The sequence below is a fragment of the Notechis scutatus genome, chromosome 1, assembly GCF_049901735.1.
Source record: "Notechis scutatus isolate UNSWTSFEM ecotype Mainland chromosome 1, rNotScu1.2, whole genome shotgun sequence".
Taxonomy (NCBI): Eukaryota; Metazoa; Chordata; class Lepidosauria; order Squamata; family Elapidae; genus Notechis; species Notechis scutatus.
Window position 1 is genome coordinate 42751758 of NC_142009.1, and position 11776 is coordinate 42763533.

The 11776-nt window shown below is 39.9% G+C and overlaps 1 protein-coding gene across 2 annotated transcripts in view; it reads right to left on the reverse strand.

Annotated features, from left to right (window-relative positions):
* The window catches only part of PEX6 (peroxisomal biogenesis factor 6), a 28275-nt gene extending 17916 nt beyond the window's left edge, over positions 1-10359 (reverse strand). For both annotated transcript variants that reach the window (XM_026684088.2, XM_026684079.2), the window contains exons 1-6: positions 8875-10359; positions 6230-6393; positions 5389-5472; positions 4924-5026; positions 4216-4352; positions 1639-1750 (exon numbers count right to left, since the gene is read on the reverse strand). In XM_026684088.2, the coding sequence (XP_026539873.2) occupies positions 1639-1750; positions 4216-4352; positions 4924-5026; positions 5389-5472; positions 6230-6393; positions 8875-9804 (1530 nt within the window). In that variant the 5' untranslated portion in view covers positions 9805-10359. The remainder of the gene's footprint in view (positions 1-1638; positions 1751-4215; positions 4353-4923; positions 5027-5388; positions 5473-6229; positions 6394-8874) is intronic.
* Between the last annotated feature and the right edge of the window lie 1417 nt (positions 10360-11776).

The following is an 11776-nucleotide window of genomic DNA, read 5'->3' on the forward strand; positions in this document are numbered from 1 at the left end:
GAAATTCAGGAAGGCTGGGTGTTTAAGTTCAGAATTTAGTACAGAGAAGAGCAACCAGGATGATTAGGGGACCGGAGGCTAAAACATACAACGAATGGTTGCAGGAACTGGGCTTGGCTAGTCTAGTAAAGAGAAGGACCAGGGAGACAGGATAGCGATCTTCCAATATTTGAGGGGCTGCCACAGGGAGGAAGGGGTCAAGCTATTTTCTAAAGCTCCTATAGGCCAGACAAGTAATAAAATGGATGGAAACTGAACAAGGAGAGATTTAACCTGGAAACAAGGAGAAACTTTCTGACAGTGAGAACAATCAACCAATGGAACAGCTTGCCCTTGGAAGTTATGGGAGTGCCATCACTTGAGACTTTCAAGAAGAGATTGGACTGCCATTTGTCAAAAATGGTGTAGGGTCTCCTGCTTGGGTGGGGGTTTGGACTAGATGACCTACAAGGTCCCTTCCAACTCTGATTATCTGTAAATCTGTAGAATGTATGTGATTAAGAAAATCTGAATTTGCCAAAAACCACTATGTAATCTTATTTTTGCCATGGCATGATTTTATTAGGATAAAAGAAAAGGTGAAAAATATATTACGAAACTATGTAAATCCAACAGAAACAAAAGAAAAACCAAAAGGGGCTTCATCTAGAACAGAGCTGTCAAACTCCTGGCCCACGGGCTGGGTGCGTCACACACTGGCCACGCCCTCGCTCAGTTTAGCAAAGGGGGGGGGGGAATCCAGATACGTCACGTGATGCTGTGACAATGTGAGTTTGACACTCCTGATCTAGAATCTCCAACCTGTTATTCCAATTTTCCATTCTTAATGGAAAGACCATGTCTTTCAACATGGGAGATGCTTTTCTTTTTATACTGTGAACTATCACCATCTCTTGAAGGAAACTGAAAAGCAAAGGGTTTCTGCTTCTTTAACAGTTGTGGGAAGAGATTTCTGGCAGTGGCAAGTGACAATATAAAAAAATAAATGTGGCATCAGTTGAAAATTTATTTTTGAATAACTACCTGTTTCCCCTAAAATAAGAACCAGACTTATACTTTTTTTGCCTCCAAAAGAGGCACCAGGTCTTATTTTCAGGAGATGTCTTACCCGCTTACCTTAGGACCCCCACAGCCAGGCTTCCCCATGTCCTGACACCTGTTGAGCTGCTGTGCGACTTCTTTTGCGGCTGCTCATGGTCAGACGCCACGCAGCGCATTGCATTGGTGATGCCATTTGCAGCACAATACTGCATGGCTCGTTACACCGGTGCCACCATTTGTGGTAGGATGCCATCTGGCACGCCACGCCGGTGCTGCCAGTCGTGGCAGGAGGCTGTGTGATGTGCTGTGACATTTCACGCATGAGTGGTGGCATTGCTGAGACATGTAGCATCCTGCCACAAGCGGCGGCCGTGGTGCAACATGTCACATGGTGTCCTGCCGCAAGCGGTGGCACTGTTGCAGTGTGACATGTGGCGTCTGGCCGCAATTAGCCGGAGAACTCAAGCAGCAGCACGATAGGTGTTGGGGCATGAGAGGCTGTTCTTTCAGTGCTCCTGGACTGAAAAGCACATTTCTTTTTGAAAGTACAACAATATCAGCATTTTATTCTGAATGTATTTAACATTCTAAAGCTACCTTGAAGAAATGCAGATTGAGGCGGCTACAGGCAGCTTTAACAGCTGTAATTTTTCCCACACCACTGGGTCCTGAAAGAAGAATACTTCCAGATCCATTTAGCAGGGTTTCTCTGAAATATAGGGGAAAAAAATAATCATGGTATGATTTTATTTCAGAAATGAAGAGGGAGACTACAAGGACATGCAAAAGGAGGGGCTCTGAGAGTTAATGAAAATTTTCATTTATCTTAAAGGAAAGAATCTGGAAAACAGCAGCTCTTTTGTCACTGTTCCATACAAACAAGTAATAGCTGAGGTTTAATATTTTCACAGAATTTCTTATATACTAAACATTCCATTTAGGGTTATGATTTTTAAAATGTTGTACATATTTTGCATAAATGTCAATGAAAAAACTTTATGCTTCATAGAGAATAAAATAAAGTTTTCAAACTCCTCAAATATCACAATAGACCACAACAAAAAACTATAACCACAAACCTATTATTATGTTTACTGGTTGATTATATGCCATCAAGCCCATGCTAACTCTTAGCAGATGCATTTTCTCCAGGAGAAAACTGGTCTCTCATGTCTTCCAACAATACATCTATCACAACTCTAATTTTTGCTACTAATCATTATCTTCTCTGTTCACCTCTCTCAGCATTATGGGAGTCTCCAGAAAAGACTCCAGAGAATCCATCATCATACAAATCAGTCCAGAGGCACAAATGACCAAATGATCAAATTGTATAAATAACAGTAATTATTCTTCTCAATATTCTCTAATACCAAAATTCAAAAGCCTCACTACTCTTTCTAGCCTGCTTCTTCAAAGTCCAACTTTCACTTCTATGCAGTATCCCAGGGAAAACCACTGCCTGAACAATTCTGATTGTTGCAGGTAGACATATCCTAGCACCTGAATATTTTTCTAAGGTTTTCATGGTTGCTCTAACAGTGTATTTACAGTTTGATATGACTGACACAAAGGTCAACAAAGTGTATGTTGACTGCTCTTTGTATCCTTTGACTTTCTCAGTTATCCAGGCTGCATCAGCAATAATATCTTTGGTTTCTTCTAAAATTAACCTGAACACCTGGCATCTCCCTTCCACGTAGGATTCCAATATTCAATGGATAATTCTTAGCATGATATGTGACTGGGTCACGTAGAGACAGCAGTTATAGCAGTTCTGATTGTCATTATTATAAATGAAGACTATGCAGGTTGTTAAACAAGGACTTAAATGTGACTATGACTTCTGACTTTCTGTCAGCTTCTCCACTGACTTTATTTTTTGGTGAGCGAGCAGGGAATTTTGGAAATTGTGATCACATAGCTCTGGGTCACTGCAATGCCACAATTGCGATCCAGGTGCCAAGCGCCCAAATCACAATCACATGACTGAGGGAAAGGAGCAATGGCTAGAACTCCAAGGAACATTCATAAATCTCTCTTGTTCAGTACTGTCCCAAGTTTGAACATTTGCTGAATGAGTAGTTGTAGCTCAAGGGCCACCTGTAAGATCTTCTACCTCCACGGAAATAATATAACCAATTTGATTCTGGTGACTTCAATGTATATAAGCATCGTTTTGGTTGTTTGAAGACTGTGTTAGCAATGAATTGGCATAAATTGATAAGTTCTTGTCCTGTTTCACTTTGGTTTCAAACAGTTCAACCAACCTCTGTTTTAGAAACAAGCAATTTACAAAATACCCACCCTGATTCCAAAAGAATCTTAAAATGTCTACCCTACTTTTCTGGTCTACAGAAGTGTCATATTTGATGTACGCTATTTGGTGTCTTAGAAACTTGGAAAAAATATCCCATGGTACTTGACGTAGCTGACGTACTCTGTTGGTGCTTATTTATATACCAATTATATTTTGCGGCATTATTAGAAAACACCATTATTTTTGGTTCTATAAAAGTAGTAGAGTTAATTGTCTTCAACACAAAATTGACTGAATACATTAGAGGCTCTTCTAAAAAAAAAGACAGCTGCATCATCCACATAAAGTAAAATAGGAGATATTTGTCCACTACTTTGAAATCAGGTAGATGACAGTCTCACAAATATTTGAAAGAGTCGATATAAACACTAAATAAACATGGAGCCAAAATATAACCCTTCTCATACCTTTCACTGATGTTATTGGATTGATTAGCTGCCCTTTGGTGCTATATCACCTTTCACATTTGTTGGTTTGTGTAGTTTGCAGATAAGTTACAGCAAGTGTTTATCCATATTGGATTGTTGAAGTTTGTCCCATAACTAAGATCCTGAAATGGTCTCAAAGGCTGTCTTAAAGTTTACAAAAGATACACAGTATGAAATAATGTCTTTGTTGTCACTAAAATGATCATCCACCTCCAGCATTTTTCCATCTCGCTGCTATCCAATTAGCAGTTTGCTTTAGCTGGGCACCTTGGATGACCATCACATCTTGACTAATCCTGCTGAGATTATATACTGGCATACATTCCTAGCATTCTTTATTCCCTTCCACTACCACAATGAGGCAGTACAATGCAGGGGGGATGGAACACTACTACATGGTAGAATTCAAATCCACAGATGACTTACCTATTGTGTAAATGAGGGCCAAGAATGTCACAGAGCTGTTTCACTGTACTGCAAAGCCCAGCAGGAGACAAACTGCTCCAAAAACTACAGCCATTATGAGAGGGAAAAGATGGAATAGCGTTGTTTGTAGAACCTACCTACAAGGCAAGGCAATAACACCTGTTTTCTCAATCGGATTCATAAAAGCAGAGAAACTATTTTTCTGAATACCTTTGATGCTAACATTCCTACCAAATTTTAACAAAAAGTAAAATGAAATGGTCTGTACTTTTGTAAGACGCTAAGAAAGATATATGTGTATGTGAAACTTTGGAAGTAAAAAGAAACCCCACTGATAAGCATTACATTTTTCTCAGGTTTTTATATCTACTATCATTTTTTTATATCTACTATCCAAAAGAAGGGACATTTTTGTCTACGTCCATTTTTCTTGTAGGTATATAAGAAAGTGTATAAGAAGCCCTATGTCAGTAGTGGCAATTCTAAAGCCATTGTGGAGATGAAGAGATGAAGTGAGCTTTTTATCTAACAATGCCAGTCTTGTTCCCATACTGAGCAAAATTCAGACCCCACTGTAAGGACTGAACAGATTTCAAATAAATATTAAAATTAAGCTAAGAGCACCACAGAACTTATTTCTGTTTAGATGTACAAATAACAAACAAGACACCCAAAAGCTCTTTACTTTATGTATTCTTACTAACTTACCAGGAATAAAGAAGTATTCTGAGTATCAGCTAAGTAACCTATACTTTGCTGTATTTTCTCTGCTGGTAATATCCTTTTTACCCTGAAGCACAGCTCTGGCCATCTAAGGAAAGAACAAATGAGTTATAATTTGGAACCACGTATTTGACATTTTACAACATTTAATTATTCCAATTATTCTTCTGGTTGATTACAAAATCAGCAACAAGTATAACTGGAATTAAATTTTGTGAGAGCTCAAGTTCTTAACAGCTTTGTAATTGTCATCACATTTCACTAAATTACTGCCATTATCATTTTCTAGCTTGGACTATCTAATTTCTAAGATCACTGTAACATACCAAAGTCCAGAACAAGTTTCAACATTCTAAGTCAGTTCTTCCAAAACACTATTTCAAAGAAATCCAAACTAATAGTGTAGATATTAAGAGTACGTAGCCCGTTTAACTTTTGATAATAACATACCTAACAAACTTAGTTGAATTTTCTTCTAAGAATTCAGGATGTCCAACAGTTGGGAGACAAAGAATATCATTCTCTTGTACAAGCCTACAAAAAAAATCTATAATGAAGAATTATATTGAAGCCAACTCTTTTTCTCCCTGTCTCCAACAGATCTGCCTTTTTTGTATTCCCAGTGAATCTAAGACAATCCCTTAATTTTAAAGCTATATGAACAGGTAAATACCCAAGAATGAATGAATGAATGAATACACACACACACACACACACACACACACACACACACACACATGAATGACAGCAATGGACTAAAAGAAATGATTCAAATATATGAATTTCTGTTGAAACAATATATAGTATAATAACATCAGTGAATATGTGCTTCTCAAATGTGGGATTATCTTTATTAGATTAAGATTTGCTATAGAAAAGTATAATCAATAAATCTTTTCTTCAGAATGAAATATTACTGCCTTTAAATCACTAAATGATATCAAGTTGTTAACAATACATTGGAAAGGAAAAACAGAGAAAAAAGCAAATAGGGCTAGCAGTTTACATCCAATTTACAATATAGGTTTTGGGAAAGAACACTAAACAATGCTTTGGAATTAGCATTATTGGCTGCAGAAAAAGGGATAAATTTTGAGAAATTTCTATGAGATCATAATTTAGAATATGCACCTACAGGCACACAAAACAGAAAAAACACTTTTAGATAACTCTGGAAAAAAATTAACTGACATATACAGTAAGGCCATACCCGGTTCAGTATTCTTATTAAGTAAACAAATAAGAGGAAGATTATCAAAAGTCAACTTGTTATCTTTACTAATAGGCTAACCTGGGAGTTTGAAAGTGCTGATAAAGAATTTGATCATAGATTCCTCTGGTGTTGTAGGTTGGTGAAGTCACAATTTCTATGTGTAGTTCCTTGGCAATGGGTGGCACAGATAGCAAAGATCGACTTCCTTTTATCTCTTGCACACCAGCAGCTTCCCCATATCTCTATAGAGGACAATTAGCCATATTCTAATTATGCTATATGTACTTAATAGCTAGGAGATTAAATTAATATTACTTTATAGCAACCTGCAAAATATCAATTCTTTTCACATGTAATCTTTATAACAATTGTAACTGTCTACTGTATTTCATTTTTCTAAGCCCTGGCAATTTATGACTCCCTCCTTACAAAATAAAGTGCTTGGAACTTAACATCCGAAATGGCCCCTTTGATCTCTTCATTTCGAAGTTAATTATTCTAAAAACCTATAACACCTAACGAAATTAATTCTAGTGTATGAAATATGCTATTAATTCTTTAGCTTTCAAAATATCACCAGAAATAAAATTCATCTTGCTGCAAGGAAAATGCAAGTAGTCCTTGACTTATGACAATTAAGCCCAAATTTCTGTTGCTAAGTGAGACAGTTAAGTGAATTTTGCCCCATTTTATGACCTTTCTTGCCACAGTTGTTAAGTGAATCACAGCAGTTGTTAAGTTAGTAACACAATTAAGTGAATCTGGTTTCCCCATTGATTTTGCTTGAGGTCCTGAAAGATGATCACATGATCCACTGCAATCATCATAAATATGAATGTTGCCAAGCACCTGAATCTTGATCATATTACTATGGGGATACAACAATTTTCATAAGTGTGAAAAATGGTCATGTCACTTTTTTCAGTGCTGTTGTAACTTTGAACAGTCACTAAGTAAACTGTTGTAATTCGAGGACTACCTGTATCATATCCAAAGCTATGGTCATTCAGCAGGGCAGAATCTTCTGCAATAGTAACAGAGATTCCTGTGTCCTCTCCTCCCTTCAACTCACAGTTCACTGTTCAACAGATCTCTGCCATCCCACTATTCCCATGTATCCAAAGTAGGAGGAAAATGCAGACTTCTCACCAGTTCAACTTAAAGATCATCATCATAAAGTTGTTAAGTCACTCACTCTAAGAAAACAACATTAGCAAATAAAACTAACAAAATATATATCTGCTTTGGAATATTTATGACAATAATTTGTGACTTATAAATAACAGGGCCTTTTTTTCAAAGCTTTTTAAATCTGTTCAGCTTGTAAATAAAGCAGCAGGAAGCCATCATCTGCCAACCTCCACTTTACTATCTGAGACTAGTGCCCTTTCTCCTGCAGCCATTCCATTATCTTTCTGGCATGAACTCTGGCTTCCTTAGAAGAATCTGTCCACACAATGCCTGATTGGTACTTTCCAAAACACTTGTTAAATCCTACATGGGCTTTTGTATTTGTTTTTTAAAGCAGCTTTACTGGTGGTTTGTATATTGGGAAGTGGATTGCTGGAAAGAACCTAACCTAAGAAAATGACTAGAGGAGGAGTTCCTAAACCTTTTGCCATCACACCTCCTTTAAAAGTATGCACCTTCCCTAAAAATCCAAATACTAAAATGAACATAATCGAACAATTAAAACAATACAATGAAACTTTAGCAAAGATAGATTTATTCTAACAATGAAACTAAAAAGTTTTTTGAATCTTGCCTGGGCTCAGTCTTCGCCACCCCAAGGGAGATATACCTCAAAATTTGGGAAATCCTGGATTACAAACAAATCTATTCATGTTTTAGAACTCGAGAAAAAGCTCCCAAAGTGTCTCTAGCTGGGATCTATTGAGCTGATCTAAATTCGATGACATTTATGCTATCCTAAGACTACAGTTAATCCAGTGGTGGGATTCAATATTTTTTACTACCGGTTTTGTGGGCGTGGCTTGGTGGGCGTGGTGTTGCTTGGTGGGCATGGCAGGGGAAGGATACTGTAAAATCCCCATTCTCTCCCAACCCTACTAACCTGCTTTCCAGCTCTGTTCTCCTTTTGCAGGGTAACAAAAGAAGACCCAGTCGATCAGCTGAGACTTGGGAGGCAGAGAATAGATGGGGGTGGGGCCAGTTAGAGGTGGCATTTCAAACTAGTCAAAATTTTGCCTACCTGTTCTCCAGAACTGGTCAGGACCTGCTGAATGCCACCTCTGAGTTAATCACATTATACTAGATAGATCAGGGGTCTCCAACGTTACCAACGTGCCTACCATCCCTGTCCTATTGTTTCTTTTTTTTTTTCTTTTTTTTTTCTTATATGTATTCATTTCATGTATCCATAACTATGTTTATACTTATACCTGTTATCTTATAATTGCTTGACAAAATAAATAAATAAATAAATAAATAAATAAATAAATAAATAAATAAATAAATAAATAAGTAAGTAAATAAGTAAGTAAGTAAGTAAGTAAGTTTGATCTTCAACTCCCAGAATTCCTCAGCCAGCCTTGCTGGCTGAGGAATTCTGGGAGTTGAAGTCCACAAGTCTTGAAGTTGCTACGGTTGGAGACCCCTGAGATAGATCAATTACTTAACTTGCCCTGAGGAATTAATGTTCAAATCTCCAACTCCACCCTACTAACAGGTATTCGCAAGTCTATTGCTCAGCCAACACCCACCTGGATCGTCAGGAGGCTCCCTTCCAAAGGATCGCAGGAGAGATTGAAAGCCAGACTGGCAGGAATCAGTGCACTCTCGTTCGGAAAGGCGTCCCCCCTTGCGGCTTGGGGGTGCCCGTCATCGTTCTCTCCATGCGGGAAATACCACTGGGGCCTGAGAACTTGCACAGAGGCCAAACGGGGGGCGGTGAACTCCGGCCAGTCTCCCTCCCGCCTCCGCAGTACCACCCATTCTCCTTGGAAGAGGCCCAGCCTGCGCAAACAGCCAGGGGTCACCCAGAGGGACTGGTCTGCCACGGGGTCCCCTCCCCACAGCGCAGGGTGGCCCCGCTGCGCCGCCACAAGCCGCTCCCCGCCGCGCGCCCAGGCGGAAACCAGAGGCGTCTGCAGCTCCCTCCGATCCTGGCCCTCCACGCCGTTTCGCCATTCCGTCACTGCCAAGCGAGTGCCGATGCCCAGCAGTCCCTGAAGAGCGGGACGGCTCTCCAAGACGCGCAGCCCCGAGCCGGGCAGGATCTCCCCGCGCCGTACGAGGATGCTGGAGCTCGAGCCGGCCCACGATCGAGGAGGCCGCCCTGCGGTTCCCGCCGCGGATGAGCCCAGCAACACCCAGCCGAGCAGCGGCGGCCTCCGCACAGGCCAGACCCTCACGGTCCTGCCCGCCACCAGTCCCAGCCGCCTCAGGAAGGCCCGGCTCAGCCACAATTCCGGCGCTGCCGAGGCTTCTGCCTCCAGCAGCGCCGCGCACAAGAGTATCGGCTGCAACTTCGTCCCTGCCGGCCGTGCAGCCAACACTAGGAAGCCGCTCGGGCAGGCCGTTGCCCACGCTCCCTTAGCCGGAGCCACCAGTAACCCCGTGGCCGGTGGCAGGTCCTGAGGAACGGGCTCGTCCAGGCTCCGAAGCACCGCCGACGCCCCCGACGCCGCCATGGAAAGGCAGCCGAGGCTAAAGTCTAGAGAAGAAACGAAGGAAACTTCATTCCGCCATAGAGAAAAGCGCAAAGCCCGCACCGTTCCAAGCACTTCCGGTTTGAAGCCAACTGGTTTTCTTGCCGAGCGCCCAACCGAAAAAGTTGAGCGGCGTGGGAACGGAAAGATGCCAATGGCTACCAGTATAAGCAATGCCGTTGCCGGCAGCGCAGAATAGATAAAGGAAAAAAATAAGATGTGTTCCTAGTTTTTAACTTCCGGGTAAATCTTGCGGCTTCTTAAAGCCTTCTCTCCCGATAAAAACGGGAGCTCAGCTTAACCTTTAATGCTCTAGAAACTCTCCGTGTAAGGAGTGTTTTAGGTTCATCGTCATATATTTCCATGCGGTTCAATTGTGAAAACGAGTGGTCAGAGGTTTTTTTTTTTTGAAAACCTCATGGTGTAGTGGTAACATTAAGGCAACTTCAGCAGGGAACTAGTTGTAAATGATTCTATAACTAGCCATTTCTGTGGCTAAAAGAATAACTAACAAAAATAAAAGTGGGATAAAAAAATGTTTTTAATCCACTGTTATTATTTTTATAAACAACTCAAGGCAACAAACATACATAATACTCCTCCCTCCTCCTATTTTCCCCTCAACTTTCAGTCTTGTGAAATGAGTTAGACCGAGAGAGTATGTGACTGGCCTAAAATCATCCAGCTGGCTTTCATGGCCAAGGCAGGATTGGAACTCACAGTTTTCTGGTTTCCAGTGTTGCGCCTTAACCACTAGACATACATCAACATCATACATATCGGAAAAGTTGAATAGTTACTCTGTAAGCAAACTATTCAAATAACATCTTTTCATTCATAATTTATATTTTCAGTGCATATATTCATCAATTCACTCCATACGATCAGACCATCTTCATTCAAATTGATTATATCTTTTCATTTCAGACACATAATGTATTTTTTTCTCTCGTTGCATTTGTTAATTTGTGTTCTTTAATATTAAGCCATAATCTTCCATTTGACATAACCATTACTGATACTGATATGAATCAAACATTTATTGTCAATGCACAACATGTGTTTAATTAAATTGAAAATACTGATTCTGATGCTGGTTTATGCTGCCCATCATGGCTTTGGTCAATTAAATCTTTCACATAACAGTTTGTAGTAATATAGATAGGATTTTAAATTAGGTTATCAGCTTATTTGTGCAGTTCATTATACCTGAAACATGCTTACATTATTCTGTGCAAACTAGGGATAGTCAAACATACTGGTTCTTGCTTCCTGCCATATAGTAGGTATATGCAATATAATGCAGTTCATCTATGTAGACTGCATTATTTAGTATCTTTCTGTTGCACAAATAACATACCCAGCATAGATTTTATTTTTAAATTTAGAGTGTTGAACATAACAGAAAAAAAAAATTCAAGACAGAAGACATGATTAAACAAAAATTTTGAATTCATATAGTAAACCAAGTTATAATAGCAGCAGAAATAGCAATAGCACTTAGACTTATATATCTCTCCATAGTGCTTTACAGTCAGTGGTGGTGTTCAAATTTTTTTATTACCAGTTCTGTGAGCATGGCTTCATGGGCATGGCAGGGGAAGAATACTGTAAAATCTCCAGTCAGAGATGGTATTTGCCGGTTCTCCGAACTACTCCAAATTTCCACTACTGGTTCTCTAGAACTGGTCAAAACCTGCTGAATACCACTTCTGTTTACAGTACTTTCTGAGTGGTTTACAAATATCAGCATATTGCCCACAACAATCTCAGTCCTCATTTTACTGATTTCAGAAGGATGGAAGGCCGAGTCAAGTTTGAGCCAGTCAGAATCAAACGCCTGGTTGTGGCAGAGTTGGCCTGCAATTCTGCATTCTAAACACTGTGCCACCATGTCTTCTTTGACTGGTTTTTCCTTTAGTCTATTTAGTGAACAGTTACAGTATGACCAGTG